Here is a 17,096-nt window from a genome sequence, read left to right on the forward strand (position 1 = left end):
GGGAATGAGCCCTCCCCCCCCCCAGGGGGCAGAACTGGCCAAGCCCAGTTTTGTCCCACCCCGAACTGTGAAACTGCATACAGCAAGCTGTGAGGGTGATTCATGGCAAGAGGGCTTCTTTTCCCACAGGGCCCAGTTCAAAGCATAGCAAAAAGCCAGGCCAGGCAGCCCTGAGCTGCAGCTCCTGAATGCAGCTTTCAAGAAGTGGGGATGAGAGAGAAGAGAGGCCCCCTGCCACACAGACCTGGCTTGCTTCTTCTCCTCCACTCCTGAGACCCTAGCCAAGCAGCTGGGAGGGGCGGGGCAGCAACACACACCAAATGGTGAATATCTGCCCAGTTCATTCCTGCTCTAACTTGTAGCACTTTAAGTAAGGTGCAATTGAGTGCTTCCACCAAGGGTTTTTTGAACGTCTGTACTTAGCCTTAACGTAACATCTGTTGGAGTAAAACAGCAGTTCTTAAGCTTTCTAGAATCAAGGCATGCCAGCTCACAGTTTTCACTTGCTTTTTGACTAAAGAAAAGTAATAGAGCAATTCTTTCTGAGTTCTTTGCTGAATCACCCTGGTTGAGGATCACTGCTGTAGAAAACAATAGTGAAAAAATTGAGTAGGCTTAAAAATCCATCCAGTAGAGGGTAGTGGTGACCAATATACAAATGAGGCAGAACAATATAGAATCCATGACAATTTCAGCATTTCAATCATTCTGAAAAAATCCATAAAATTGGATGGATTCCCTTATAACTTAATTTTGAGACAGAGAGCACTACATTGTGAATGAGCACTACATTGTCAGCTTTAGTTGCACTTCAATAGTAACTAACATATAAGGAGCAAATGATATTTATTGGATAACATTGCTCCTTATCTATTCACATTTAATCTGACTTTCATTGTTGTTGTAGGTCTCAAAACAACAGGAAATTTAGACTACAGGAAGTTAGGATTTCATAATGTTGTGTAGCAGACATGCGTAACATGTAGTTGTCTAAGAAAACTCAGCAGTAAATTACAATGTAACCAAACATTTAATGTGGCACCTTACCAGTCTCTGCAAAGTCTACAGTGAAATTGGATTGTTTTGTTTAATATTGATCAGATTGATCTCAGTAATAATCCTTTATGTTCAGTGGAACATATAATGTGGCAAAGGTCACCATAAGTTTGTCTAGAACCCAGGGCCAATGATAATTTATTTTTAATATTGAAAGTGAAAAAGTAAATGAGTTAACCTTTTGGTTTTACATATAAGAATAGCTCAGACACCATTAGAAACAAAGGGATAAGTGTCTTTGAAATGTGTTCCATTTGTCTTTAAAATAAAATAAAGCAGGTTAAGTTATGGTACAGCACCCTTATCAAAGTTGTCATTACTTTGGAAGTATGTCATGCCATAACTTAATAAATATTAGCATTTGTGGTCCCAGATCAGATAAAAACTGATTTTTAATGTCAATAGTTCTGAAATTTGTGATCTTATAACAACTGTTTTCAGGATAATTAGAGTATTTAATGTTTTATCCTCTCAATTACTCATGCACACATGCCACCTAAACACCATCCTAATGTCAGTTTTATCTGAGAATTAGCTAGTGATTATAAAGATATATGGTTATATTGCTATAACCAACACTCTATACTAACAAAATCAAGATAGTACAGTGTCTTGATACATTACAGAGAAAGTAAGTGAGAATTATTGTTCTATTTTTAATGTTTAATGTCTCTTTTTGCCTTGTGAATAATTAATTTAATGCCCAGCTTTTAATTTATTTACATGAAGTTACCTCTGTCCATTCATTGTTTTGTGCATCATATGACTCCACTGTGTCCAGATAAGTATGGCCATCATAGCCCCCTACTGCATATAGCTTGTCCCCGAGAGGACATATCCCAACAGCATCTCTTGGTACACTTAAAGGTGCTGCTGTGGTCCAGGCATCTGTTTTAGGATCATATCTACAATATTTTATAACAATAATGAAAAAATAATAATTAGAGTGAAGCAAGTCAGGATTACAACAATTTTAAAATCTAAATAACTCAGGTTAATTTCATGTGTGGTATTGTTCATCTATTCAGTCTACATTCATACAGACAGCAGTAGAAATAACATGATTAAATATGGTATTTAACCACTAGAGGACTCTTTAAGCACATTAAATATATATTCCCATTTTATGGCCATAGTTCTTCTATTCTTCTTTCAGGTTAGATAAATTTAATTCTTGTAATGCAATCCGAATATGAACAAAGTATCAACCAACAGTATTGCAACATTTATTTAATGAGATAAATGGTTGTTGATTTGAAGGTATAGCTTTATCCCTTTGCTCGTAATTTAGCTGCCTGCATTGTATCATGCCAAAGCTACATTTAAAATACATTTCAATGCATGAGTAAAACTTATCTTGTGTAATTATTAGTGACCTTTTGTAAGATGTAATATGTGGAAAACTTTACATTTTCAGTTCCCTGTTGGCCACAGCACAATAGATCAAGACAGTATCCTGAAGTTAACCTGGTCTAAATCTGAATGAATTCCACTGAATTTAGGAGATTAAGATGACTGAAAGCAGAATTTAACAATGACAAGCCCCATAACTATTTGCATGTTCATCAGTGTTTCACTTGCCTTTCCTAAAACAACACGGCAGAAGACTACAGCAGTAGCGTCTACACATTCTGCCACCAGTGCTTATTAAATAGCCAGATGAGTCATTGTCAAACAGGATGTCACGCTCTTTCCCCAGAGAATAAATGTACTCTCATCATCTGAGATCATACCACACATTAACATGATAAGGGCCAGCAGCAAGCAAAACAATATTATTATTCTTAAATAATAATGGTGTTTGCATTTTTCTGAGACACTGTCTGCATATTTTATCAGTACTTCATATGGAAATTATTTTCAATGATTCTTACATAAATCTACCCTTGTTTAATAAGAACTAATTTGGAAAGTTTTTTCCAAGAAATGTATATACGTCCAACAATTTACTGTCCTTCATGTATAGCTACAAAGAATAAAGCACTGAGGGTTTTAAGTGGAACTTTAAAAGTGCATAGTCACTTGTTAGGCTCCTGCATAGGAATAAAATTTATTTTTTAAAAATTCTTAATTAGGGAGAGCATAAGCTGAGTGGAGCAGGAAAATATATTGGGCTAAATCTTTTCTTTGGCAAAAAATGTATCTTCAGTGAAACATTTTCATTCATTTTGGTTCATTTGAGTTCATTTTGCTTTCACCATATTATACATGCTGCCAGAGAGGGCAAATCTAAAAAGAAATGTTTAATTTTGATAATTTTTGAAATTATATTACTTATTACTTATTTCACTTAAATTACATTTTAGTTTGAAAAAAATATTTTTGAAAAATATTAAAAGAAACTTAAAATACAAATTATTTTATGTCAAAACACATTAATTCATATAACATGAAACAAATGTATTGAAAGTTTTAGTTAAAACATCTAAAACATATTTTTCAGGTTTTTTGAGCATTCAGAGAACTGAGACATTAATTGTTCTCACTGCTGTAAAGTAAAATATGATCTTTTTTAACTAATATATTTCTAAAACTTTTTTTATTTTCTTTTGTTTTGTTTTTTTAGAAAAAAAATGAACTATATCTCTGTTGAATCTTATGCAAATAAATTAGGAGTTTCATCATAACACAAGGCACTCAATTTGCCTTCCAGAAAAAAAACACATCTATTAGTTGTTCAAATTGGTATGTTTAACCACTTCTTGGATACACAAACCAAGCCTTTCAGAGTCTGTTCAAGTTTTTTTTTTACATGACCCTCAAGGTTCAAGCAATTCCAATTAAATTAATCTATATTGTTTTATTCTGCTTAATAAATAAATAACTGAGATGACTGTTGGACCTTTTCACAATCTCGATTATTTACTTACCTTTGTAAAATGCATGCAAATTTCTAGACCTTATGACATGTAAGTTAGACTACCTTGCCTGGTTTTAAAATCCCTTACTTTTAACTAGCTACATCAGAGACCTACATTTTTCTAAGATTTACATAACATTTGGAACACACTTTGCAAATGTAATGTTTTTAGTTAAGATGTTTCCTTTGCAATATAAGCAAATTTATACTTCTGTTTCCACAGAGGATAAAAACATCCTTACCTTTCCACACAATCGGAAAGTCGAGAACAGTGGTTGGAAGCAGGTGCATCGTGACCTCCTACTGCATATAAAAATCCATTGTATGTTGCAACACCAACACCTCCTCTTCTCTTAGACATTGGAGCACACATACTCCACTTGTTAGTGTGAGGATCAAAACATTCCATGGATTTTAAGCAGGAACTGCCATCCCGTCCACCAACAGCATATAACCTATAATAACCCACATGAGGATAAACCAGAACTGTTAACATACACAGCTGCATGCATTATTTTAAGAGGGATTTTATTTGGTTAGTCTCATTTAAAGTACTTTAAAATGCTAGAAATTACTGAAATTTGGTATCTAACAATTATGCCATGTAATTCTTTTTGCTTAATTACTATCCTAAGCCATAAGAAGGGAAGGTTACCTTTTCAGTAATGTAAATAGTTTAAGCAGTAAAAAAAAAAAGAAAGGAAAATTAAAAATCCTTCTTCGTAAGTGAGCTATTCATGGAACATATCCTTAAAAAAACAGAACAGGAAATAATGGTGGGGTAGGGGCAAATTGCCAGTAGTGTTTCCATCAAGTAACATTTTTGCTTGTAGATGTTTGACATTTTAAACATAGCATTTGTTAAACAATTTTACTATGCTTTAATATTTAAAAGATTTTTAATGAACCAAATATTATATGAACAACATTTTTGACTCATCCTTGTCTCTGCTTGGGTTTGAAAGACCCTAAGGCTGATGATTTTTCAGGTACCAGCTGTGTCATCCATTCTGTTCAACATGTTGTGATAATATTGGGCAAACAGTGAGGCAGTTTATACTACTGTATCATTATTCTGTGTGAGTGACATGCTCATTTCTAGAGTCTGAATAATGCTAATAGCTGCCTGTCTTTCCAGTGCCTGAATAATGTTAGGACCTGAATCAAAGTAACCTGAAATTTAGTCCTGATTAGGCACCTATGTTGGAAATGGTGCTTGTCCCACAAATGAGCTTCTTCATAAGTCCTCAAGCCCTTATAGATCTTTGACTGATTTGAAGCAGTTGTGGTGGCATATGAGCTTAATATATCTCATGTAACATTTTTTATGTGAAACGTGTCAGTTATTTGTGCCCTTTTCACTTCAATATTGGACAGGTACCAGTGCTACTTGCTGAGTGCTCAGACACTACAGCTGGTACAGAGTACATCTGTATATTTTCTCAGTGGGGAACACCTGTCAAATTGCATCTGTATTCCAAAGACTGCATAAGTTTACTATATTATTTTGGAAACAGTTTGACTTGCTTATATTGGCGGCTTGTTTATACTGATAACTTGAACCTTGCATGAGGTTGCTACTATATATGAGATAGATCAAGATCTATTTCCCTGGCAAGTGAAAGCGGCATTAGTTATGGTTGAAACAGAAGATGAACATTTAATGAAATCCAACATTTAATGGATAGGTGTTGGTGGTAGATTATTTGTTTCTGGGGTGCACTTTGATTGGCATTTACACAGCTATGGTTTGGTTTTTGGTTTGTTTGGTTTTTAATTGGTGCATTGGATAAATCTCACCTTTTTATAATTATTTTGGACGTGTATATATCTAAATATATAAATACACATATATATTACATATATACAGAGAGATTCTAGGATCCATCCCCCCTCCCCCTGCAAGCCCCTTTATAACACAATATAAGACTATATGCTAAGAAACACGGTAGGCATAGTTTAAAAATAAGTGTAAGATGTGCCTTACTTCTCCAAGGAAAAGGCCAAGTATCCTATTATACATTGGTAGTGTTTATAGTAATTCTTTGGGCAAAATTGCTTCCTACCAAAATGCAAAATGTTTTTTGCTGATATCAGAAACCTGATGGTCAAAAATCTAATTTCAGTAGCGTGCTTAGCAAAAATACAGGTCTAGGGAAATGTTGGAAAAGAAAAAATATTACATGGAAGACTTTTGGTAAGCTGCAATGAAAGTAATCAAAGCAAACATGACCTCACCCTATTCCCTGTCATGCAGTAGATTACCTCACAAAACTAACAGACATAATTTAAATTTAGGGCTCAGTGAAAACAGGCAGCCTATTTCAGGAGTGCTCAAGGGCTTAGCTACATTAGGATGAATTTCCTCTTCAACAAAGCAATTTCCTGCATATCATTCTGGAAGACACTCTGAGGAGCTTTTGGTGAAGTTTATATTAAGGATGTTTGCAAGGTCTTTCCTCTGTAAGAGAATGGGAACTTGAATAGTTCCATTACTCTATTTTTGGTGTGTAAATATATGCATTAAACATGTTCAATGTCTAAGCACAGTAACTTAAATTGTGTGAAGTAATTTAATACCTGCAGGGATAAAGGCATTTAGCAGCTTTGTTTTCCAGTGTGTGGATGTAACCTATCCATGGGTCATAACTCAGTTGAATTTAGATCCACATAAATTAGCTTTGAAATAGGCAGCATGAAATAGGATTGTAAAACATGATATCAGTAAGATCATCTGTCCACACCCCATTTGAGCTCATACATGCCCCTCAAACAATCATGGTTGGAGGATTAGATAAGATGGTACGCTGACTCCAACAGCTCTGTCTAAGACAAGATGGGCCATTTCCCATTTCCATTCCATCTCAGATGTGAGGGAGAAGGAGAAATGAAGGTAAAAATGACCCTGTCCTGTACCAATGTAATATTCACTCTGTAGTGAAACGCAGACATTTATGAAATAGAATACCAAAGAAATTAGTGTGTAAGAGTGGGAAGAATGGCAATTTTAGTTCAAAATGTCTGGATAAAAATTCCAGTTCCATGCAAAGTTCTTGAGAATGTTAGTATCTCTGGAGAGAGATAATTAGCCCTGTTAGTTTGAAGTCAGGCAGAAGGCAGGGCAGGCTGGCACCTTAGGGCACTCTTACTTGTGTCCTGACACATTCTGATTAGAATGTGCCAGAGCAGATTTGATTTGAATCTGCTGAAGCGGTCCAATCAGAATGCTCCAGCATGCTGCAGCATCTCATGTATTCAGCATCCCACATTTCAAAATGGTGGCAGGGGTGCTTTAACTAAAGCTTGTCAAACAACAAGCTTGTTTGACAAGCTTTAGTTAAAGCACTGCAATTTTGAAATGCAGGACACTGAATACATGGGACACTTCCAGCATTTTAGTTAGAGCAGATCCCAGGAGTAGCTCTAATTCAAACACAACTGCTCCCCCCTGAAGCACATGTTTAGGCACCCGTAGAGACTAGCTCATTCAGCAAGTCTACAGCCCACTTCATTAGATGCTACCTCTGGAGAGTGCACATACCATATTTTATTTGAAAGATCCATGTCTAACATCACATGGAATTTAATTTGTCTATGTCAAATGAGAAAGGGGCAAAATAACCCCCTGGTAGGATTAGAAATTCTAGGGATAGTAGTTATTTCAAACTTGATACATAAAACTTTTCCTTCCCTTTCTTTGTATACAATATATTTCCTTTGTTTCTTGTTCTTCTTTTAATTTGGGACTTGCCAAAGCTGCAGTGTGTGTGTGTGTGTGTGTGTGCGCGCGCGCGCGCGCGCGTGTGTGTGCATGCGTGCGAGAGAGACCTCATGGTTATTTTTTTTTTTTTTGTAGACAGAGATTACTGTCAATTTGGAGGGGAAGGGGTTTATAGATGTTGTAATAGCAGTCTTTTGTTGATTTTAACCTGGAAACGGAAACTTTCTTTAAAAAGCTAAGAGATAAAAAGTCTAAAATGAGTGTTAAAATGTTAAGTTCTAAATTAACTGTAAAATTATTCTCAAATTATTGTAATGATAAATAAGTAAAACACCTTTAAAATATAATTTACACATTTAAGGAACATTTAAAAGAAGAAAATACCAGAAAACAAAATAAAGGGGTTTTTTTAAACCTTTTCTTAAGGGGAAAAATGATGAAGGATAGGAAATAATATATGAAAAATTACACTGCTGTCTGAGTAAAGAAAACACATAAACAAGAGCACTTTATCTTTTTGTTTTTACCTACTTGCTATTTAATGCTGCAACCCCTACTGTGCTTCTAGGAGTTGACATGCTAGCAACATAATTCCACTGCCGTGCCTGTGGATCCCATCTTTCTACTGTATTGAGATAACTCCATCCATCATGGCCTCCAACTGCATACATTGGTCCTTCAAGCATTGCTACACCTTGGAAAAAAATTAGAGATAAAGTTAATCTGATACTTACCTGCTAGCCAAAGGATCTGACACTGCATTCATTGCCAGTTTCATTTGCCTTTAAAAATTACTTAAGACTTTTCATAAGTACCTATGACTTTAAAATTACTTATGTCTTTAAAAGTTACTTATGATTTTTCATTTGCCTTTAAAAATTCCTCACACAAATAAAACTTCAGTTAATAATATCTGTATAAAAGCTGATATGTCACTGGGCAAAATGAAAATCATCTGCACAGAATACTCAATGAAAATACTGCATTTCTATAGTTCTGGGAAAAACACTACCTTTCAGCAGATTCTCAGAGGGAAAACAACTGTAACTCTTAGGCTTCCTGTCTCCATGATTGGTCCATTTTGGTCTTTGTTGACCTATGCAATATTGCTGCTGTTAATACTTATTAATGTATACATTAATAAGCTTCCAAGTTATAAAAAGCTCATGTTATTACTATTACATATTATGGGACAGGAAAATGTTTACTCAGTTACAAAAGAAGCTTTACCCCTTTTAGGAATAAGTTATCTTATAAATCTTTGAGGGTTTTTTGTTTATTTGTTTTTTGTTTTTGGTTCTTTTTTGGATTTTATTTTGCTAGGTATAATAACCAAAGCAAAAATTTTTAAAAGGAGAAAGAAAGGAAGAAAGAATTCCAATCTGGCTGCTAACATTATTTTTCTAGATCCATCTTTACAGGCCTAAATATAACATTCCAATTTAAGATTTTTCATAAGAGCTCACTCCATACAAATTGCACAAAAGCTAATAGAGCTTCAAATGCAATATAGCCTAGCAAATCAAGCTGATGTGGGTTGAGGAACCTAAGTTGTGGCATTTGTGTTGTTGTCGTTCCAATTATTTCCCCCTTCCTTTTAATTATTTGCACTATTACAATCTTACTAGGTTTCATTGAAATTAGAGAAGATAAAAACATTGACAGTGTTTAGAATATGAAAGGCTTAGCAGGAGCTGACAGTTAAAAAAAAGCCCTCAGTAAATCTCTATTAGATAACTATCAATACTAAGGTAAAAATTCTGTATGTTTATCGCAACATTAAAGATTAAAAAATCATAAAAAGTAAATTACCACCCTGACAAAGTAGTTAATTAGGTGATTCATGCACCTCAAGATAGAGATCTCAAATGAAAACCCCTTTTTATACTATGTGTATTATTTATTAAGCTACTTGGCCTGTCATATTAACTATCAGTAGCTACCTCTACATGGGCGCTTTTCTGTGGAGCTGACTAATTAGCTTTGCATTAAAGTGTCACTGTCTTCACGTACACCCATACTGGGGCACAGTAAATTAATTAATTGCTGTAGAATACTACTGTCCAGGACAAATGCTATCCTACAGCGGAGCAGACTGTGTCAAAATGCTCATGTAGATGGTGACCAGCTGACTGGGACATGAAGGTGCTACAGTGCGGGAGCTGCCTGTCAGCTAGTCCCGCACTGTAGCACCCTTGTGCCTCAGACAACCCCTCCACAGCACATTGAGCCAAGTTGAGACCCAGGCTGGCAGGCTGACCCCGAGCCCCCTGACAGCCCAAGGCTGCTCTGCCCCAGCTCAGTGTGCTGCTGGCCCTGGGGACACAAGTAGGTAAGTGCTGTGCCTGGGAGAAATAAACTCCGGCATGACTATGCTGGAGTTTATTTCTATGCGCTAATTGTACAAACTTTTTCTGGATCTGAAAAAACAAAACAACCAACATGCTATGCTTAAAACACTTCTGGTGTTTTCTGTCTTTTTATTTGTTTTTTGGTTTTTTATCAAGGACAAAAGACTTCTAAACTTTACAGTGTCTTTAAAACTCTTTTTTTTTTCTTCTGCAATTTCAGACCTAGCCTGCTTGTAGTTAACCTGATTTCTTAACTTCACTAAAATTATCAGCCTACAAACAATTAAAGTAAAGTTTTCCTGGGCAATAATCCCAGGGTGAGAGCAAATATTAAATTAACCCTGTCACCTTTCCCTAATTAGTTTATACCATGAGTTCAAAAGTTCTTAACTTTCACACATGCTACTGGGTATTGCATGTATAAAAGAAAAATAAACATTCATTTATACTAGTTTTTTTATTAATCAAACAGCATCTGTAACTCAATTAAATTACCAAATTGACTAAAATTATACTTTTAATAGCAATCCAGCACTTTATACTAATTTGTATCAACAATGGCTCTTGTCCTTGGACAACACGATTTTAACATTTAATATTTTGCCCCATTGGATAATAATAATGCTCCCATTGACTTCCTTGAGATAAGAATGTAACCCCTAATATGAGAATGATAACCCTCATGGTCTTTAATACCACTCTTTGCTTTTATAATTTTGACAAACTTGGAAAGAACCCAGAGGTGTGGTGTTAATACAGAGCACTTGGCATAAAAGTAATGCATGCCATAAAAACCTGGAGTGCTTATAATATGATCTCAGTAGCTTTTTATTTTTGTTGCATTAAAATAACCCACCTCTTCTTGAACACATCCCAGATTTCCTACAATGTTCCTGTTTTTAACAAAACACAAGCAAGCAGTCCATTTCATAAGAAGCATGCTACAAAGCAATCCAGAGAGAGATATATTCTGGTGTTTTAAACCCTACATATACTGTCCTCTCAAACTTAAATTTGTCTCTGTCTCATATTGTTCCAAAATGGGAGTATACATTTAGATGTTTACTGATTATTTCATACATTCTTTATTAAATGCATATGACGATTTACAGGGGAATCAAGTCCCAAAGATATTAAGCTATATCAGAGTTGTATCAATTTTTGTCAGAATGGCACAATAGATAAAGTAGTAGAATATTTGTTTAAATAAATTAAAAGGAGCGATGCAGTGGGTGTATTAAATGCACTATCTAAAGTAGATCCAGTTAGGTCTACTAAACCATAAAAAAATATATATTTTATTAATCATAATTAGTTACTAATCACTTGAAGCCCTAACTGAAGTCAATGGTACATGTAGGAGTTGAATAAGGAAGGTGAGATATTTCAAACTGGTTCCTTTAATACCAAATGGGATTCTAGAATTTCCTACTGATTTTTTATTTTGAAATATGTATATTCTTTTGCAAAATTTTAGTGCAAATTGGGTGATGTGGAAACAATTGAGGAAAACATTTAAGACAATAGGAAACTGGTTAGCTCTCAAAAATATCCCTCATAAACAATGCTTATAGTTTTGGGTACTATAAACATGTCAATTGACTTTTGCATTGATTTGAATATGGTACAAGGTATACATTACAAAGAAACCGTAACTCTTACCTAAGCCATGTCTGTGTGTTGACATTGGAGGCATTATAGTCCAAACTTTAGTAATTGGGTTGAAACATTCAACTGTATTAGAGGTTTTCAGACCATCTCGTCCTCCCACAATGTAGAGCTTGTTGTCAATTACTGCCACTCCAAACTGTAGCCGTCTACCATTCATGGTACCAATTTGTTCCCAACTGTTTGTCCTAAGATCATATTTCTCAATTGTTGTGGTTCCTGTTAAAAGCAAAATCACTTTGAAACTCTAAATAGATGAGGGCATGGTGCATTAATATATACTTTTTAGTAGATTGTCCATCCCAAAAGAACAGAAACTTTATTAAATTGAAAAACATTGAAAATGATGGCCAGTGGGTACATCTACACATTCATTAATGCACTGTAATTATGGAGCATTAAGTTTAGTGCCTGTAATGACAGGTACTAACTTAATGTGCCATAATCAGGGCTACTGCATATTAGCACAAATGGTCTTTTTGTGATTCTAATGCACAGTAGGCTAAATTTACTGCGCCTTAGCACATTAGCCTGGGTTTTGCCTACCGTGCTAATGTGGAATAGAATTAGTCTTTTGCGCTCAAAGTATCTCATGTAGATGTGCTCACTGATTCTTATAACCAATGCCTGCAATACTTGGGCTGCTGCTGTTATATCTAAGTAATAAATTGCATTAAATCAAATTAATATACTATTGTCATATATTGTCACTGACATAATATTGACACATAGATAGGCCATCTGTAAGTGTAAACTGAGTGCTTGGAAATAAGAATTGCTTGTAAACCTTTTGTAACTTTTAGAAGTTCTGCAGGCTTGTTATATTCATAGTTATAATGACATAATTATTGCCATAAAATATTTTCTTGATTTCCTTAGATAGATAGATAGATAGATAGATAGATAGATAGATAGATAGATAGATAGATCAGCATACTGTGGTGCGTTTTAATATTTGTGCTTCAAATATTACAAGCATACAAAAACTGGAACTAGAGCTCTGCCATTTGGAAAATGTGTGAGTGTCCACTCACAAAAGGGTTTGATACTTTTTAAAAATGTAGGCTATAGGGGGTTAAGTTTTGAAGAAGCACATAGTGGTTATGCTACTGATTATGCTGCTATACTCTTATGGCCTTGCAAGATGCAAGCCATATTCTCACTTATTTTTTCTTTTTACACTGAGTTTTTAATAATGCTATTACTGCAGGCTTCCTACTACTGGTAAGACTTTGACTCCCTGCCACTCAGAATTGGCACCTTTCAAAGCAATGGCTCCTGTTACCCAGCAGCTGTTGCTGCTTCTTTATGTGCTGATTTAGCACAGCAGAAAAGCTACTGGCCCACAGCCAAAGTAGTCAAGGAGCAATTGTTAATCACACCTATAACAAGCTCTAATGTACCTTTGGCAAGATTGGTAGGTTTCATTCACAGGCTCACAAGGACAACCAAAGGAGAAAATTAGAACTGGGCTTCTGTCTACCCCCAATAGGAGTTTGTAAAAACTGATAATTTTTATAGGTGAATCTAAATTGCCACCAAACTTGCAATTAGGGTATTGTTAAAAATAATCCTTATGAAACATTTTAAAAAGAAGGACTTTCTACCAGAGCCTGTTTGGAAAATCTTATTCAAAGATGCTGTGGGATCTGTGAAACTAAAATGACCAAGAATTTGAAAGCTGTATTTTAAATTATCTTTTCATCTTTCTGTATTTTGACTTGCCCCCTCTTTTAACTTGCAACATCATCCCTTTCTTACTTCTTAATAGTATTCCTTTCTCCTTTTTCCTCCTCATGTCCTCAATTACCATATCCTTTGGATTATTTTTTTCATCGTTCTATCCATTTTGTTCTTTTGTCTACAGTTCCTTCTTCTGAATACTCCCTATGCTCTTCATAATCAAAATGGGCTAGTTTTTGCTCCCAGCTCTTATTATAGTAAGAGATTGAAATAAATATCCAGCATACTAACTTAAAAAAACAGCTGAAAGCAATTGCATGTGTTAGAAGGGAGCCTAAGGGAGTCAGGGTCCCAGAATCCATTCAACTCCAGTAAGATTCAGATACATAAACACTTTAGAGCAGTAATTCTCATTCAGGGTGCCATGGCTTTGAGATCCTTCTAAGGGTCCCATGGGGTCCCATGCAAAGTTATCACTGTTAGGTGTGCAAACGTGATTTGCAAGAGAAACCCAGAGATTTAAAATAGAAATATATAGCATTAGAAACCATCAGACCTGCTGTAGTGTTTCTGAATTCTTCTCAAAAGAAGAATTGCTTTGCTATTTTTCTGGAGTCAAAAAATTAGTGAAAATTAAGAGCTGGCAGTTTCCAAGGCATGCCTGGAGTATAAAACCAAGGAACAGAACTACTTCTTTAGAGTAATGCAGCCCAGAACAGTTGTGTTCATTCTTTGATCTATTTCACATAATGATTTGGCTTCAAGATATCATCTGAGAGAAGAACTAACATGTTTTCCTAATATTCTTACTCTCTATTACATAAGGATATCCTTGCTATGAAGGTAGTTAATTCTACCCTTCTCCTGCCTCTAGTGCTGTTGTTGCACTTTACAATGATTATTTGGGTGTTGACTTAAATTTACAAATTCAGCATCAGCTCTGGGTGTGGTAAAGAATGGCAGTATGAGAGTTGGAGGTGAGGAAATGCTGTTCTTCCTAAATATCAAAAGGTGAAAGTTCAAACAAATGGCTCTTTTCCAAGGTAATAAGTGAAAAGTCATTAACGGGAAGTGCACATATCCATTGAAAAGTCCTTTCTTTTTATAGCCTCTATTTGGAAAATAAACAGGAACTTTTTTTTTTTTTAAATGGAAAACCAGTTTGTAAAATAAACTTCCAGTTCTTGGTAGCAGATGATAAACACATTTTCTTGCTACAGCCATAGAAGTTGCATTTTAGTTTAGATGCTAGTGATGTGTCAACATCTGTGTTTCACATTTAAGAAATAGTAGGGTGACCACTATTCCAGGCACTTCAGGAGGTACATATCAATCTTATTAAACATTTTGCTTACTATTGTTAACATTGGTTGTCATACATACATAATGAGGAAGTGAGGTAGAGAGCTATCTTATTTAACACTCTTTTAACCTAAAAATAGAATGGGTAACTATATTGAAATGCTATTAATATTCAACTCATACAGCACACTGCAGTCAAATCTAATGAGTTACTAGACTTGAAACTACTTATAACATTCCATCTTGTTTCTTATTTTCTCAGGAACAAGAGTTCTGTGAAGTAACCCCATAACATTTTAGAATAATCATATTTCCAGACTCATGCATACAGCAAGTGTGAAGTTAAACCAGGGGTGGGCAAAATGCACCTTGCAGGCTGGATCTGTCCTGCAAAGGGATTTTATCCTGTCCATGGCAGGTCCCTCACCCCAACCAGCCGAGTGTAGCGGACACCCTGAGCCGTGGCACGTGTGGCTGGTACTGCAGGGCTGGGGTGGCATGGTGGACAGACTCTGCTTTCCAGTAGCCCCAGCAGTGGCAGCTCCTTCTGGCTGCCTCTGCCAGTGTGTGTACTCTGCCCCCTTAATGGGTCTTCCCCCTTCCCTGTCTTAGCCCCAGCCCCACACTGTCATTGCCCTATGATCCTGACACTGACCCCATCCTCCTGTCCAACTCCCAGATGCTGCTTCCTACATGCCCACAGCTCCATCTCATCCCTCAGCTGAGCGCCCTGATCATGGGGGTCCTCGGCCACTTAAGAAGTTTTGGTGTGCTGTAGCTGGCTGGTGGGGAGTGGGAGTGCTGACCTGATGCGGGTGGGGATGACGCTGACCCAGCCTGAAACAGCTCATCCAAACTCCTTAATTGGCCCTCTGGCCCAAATAATTGTCCACCCCTGGGTTACTATGTTTCTTACTATATTAACTTTTCTGTTTTTAAAGTAATATAAGTTTTCATGAACCTGCATTTGGAACTTTTTTGGAAGTTTAAAAATTTTTCCTTTCATAACGCTATGAAATGACATTTCAACATACAATATATGGTAATCCAAAAAGGACAACCTGCAAACTGAGTTTCTTGCTCATATGTCTAGCATTGTGATTGAAAACTACTTCAGCTATAACAATCAAAATAATTAACCATGGAATACAGCTGTAACAGTCAGTCTCCAACTATAAATTTTATTTTCTTTCAGTCTTGAAAACTGAAATTTTGTTACAAGATCAGAAAAAACAGAGTGAATCTAATTGGAGATTTAATAATAGTTTATTATTAATCAGTAATTAAAGTTTGTTTATATTTAGAAAATGTACATTTTGGGGGGGAACAAAACCTATAACAAACAGTTGCAGAAATTTATCATTGTTGAGTTATACTTTTTCCTTTCCATATTTCAACCTTTTGGCTGGAACTGAAGTCTCAAATCTTCCAGTCTTTTTCCAAACAGAAAATACCATAATTTTCTTGTGACTTTTGCAGCCAAATTCAAAAACTCGAAATGTTTGCATACTCAGTGAACTGAATCTAAAGCCCAGACTTTGAGAAGTAAATTCCCTACTGAGGTATGGTCATAGGCATTATTGGCCAGTACTGTACCCAGGCCATTCCCCTATTCTCTACCTTCTCTTCCCCAACCCACCTCCACATGCAGCAGCTGCTGTAGCTTCCACTCTGACAGAGGGGTCAGCAAAGCAACAGCAGCAGCACATGGTATTGAAGCAGTGACGAGCGGGGTTGCTGTTGAGGAAGATGTCATTTTCTTTTTTTTCTGATGCTGACATGCATGTTGAGCAGCCAAAAGAACACCAATTTTGGGCAGAAAAAAAGCAGGTGACATCTCTCCCAGCACCATAAACTACATTTCACAGAATGCTTCTCACTTACTTGCACTCCTACACAGCAGTGGCTGCACTGCTCTCCCTATAGTTGGTAGATATTGTAGGAAGGTATGGGCTGCAGGAGGGGGATTGGAGAATGAGACACTCCTTTAGCTCCCTTCTTTTAGGCAGTGCCTAGGGTTTATGTCCTGCTCACTCACCCCTCCTTATAGCTACTGCTTTAGGTCTTCCTATTAGAAGGCAGAATGTGACAAATGGATTTTTTTAATTCTTACCATCCTTATCTTTCACTGTCTTTAATAAAAAGTTTAAAATAGTTACATAAATTCCTAATATTATATAATCTCCATGCACTGTCATGCTCATAAGGTAGCCAAACAAACCTCCATACTTGCCTTTAGTAGCATCCATGCCTCCCACAGCATAAAGTGAACCCACTGTAGACTTCCTTGGTTTAGTTCGGGGACTCTGCATCATGGATCTCCTTTCTGGTAGCAGATGATACTTCATAGCTTCCATTAGAAGTTTTTGACACTCAAGGTCATCCACAAACATGGGACTGTTTTCTAGATCTGCTAGTAACTGAGCAAAGACAAGTATTGATCTATATGCACCCA

At 36.1% G+C, this 17,096-nt stretch overlaps 1 protein-coding gene across 1 annotated transcript in view; it reads right to left on the reverse strand.

Moving 5' to 3' along the window:
- The window catches only part of KLHL4 (kelch like family member 4), a 95,824-nt gene that overhangs the window by 2,602 nt on the left and 76,126 nt on the right, over positions 1-17,096 (reverse strand). Inside the window, exons 6-10 of the mRNA XM_006269542.4 lie at positions 16,875-17,061; positions 11,651-11,875; positions 8,169-8,331; positions 4,159-4,371; positions 1,790-1,961 (exon numbers count right to left, since the gene is read on the reverse strand). Of these exons, the coding sequence (XP_006269604.1) occupies positions 1,790-1,961; positions 4,159-4,371; positions 8,169-8,331; positions 11,651-11,875; positions 16,875-17,061 (960 nt within the window). The remainder of the gene's footprint in view (positions 1-1,789; positions 1,962-4,158; positions 4,372-8,168; positions 8,332-11,650; positions 11,876-16,874; positions 17,062-17,096) is intronic.

This window comes from Alligator mississippiensis, chromosome 8 (genome assembly GCF_030867095.1).
Source record: "Alligator mississippiensis isolate rAllMis1 chromosome 8, rAllMis1, whole genome shotgun sequence".
In the NCBI taxonomy this organism is placed as follows: domain Eukaryota; kingdom Metazoa; phylum Chordata; order Crocodylia; family Alligatoridae; genus Alligator; species Alligator mississippiensis.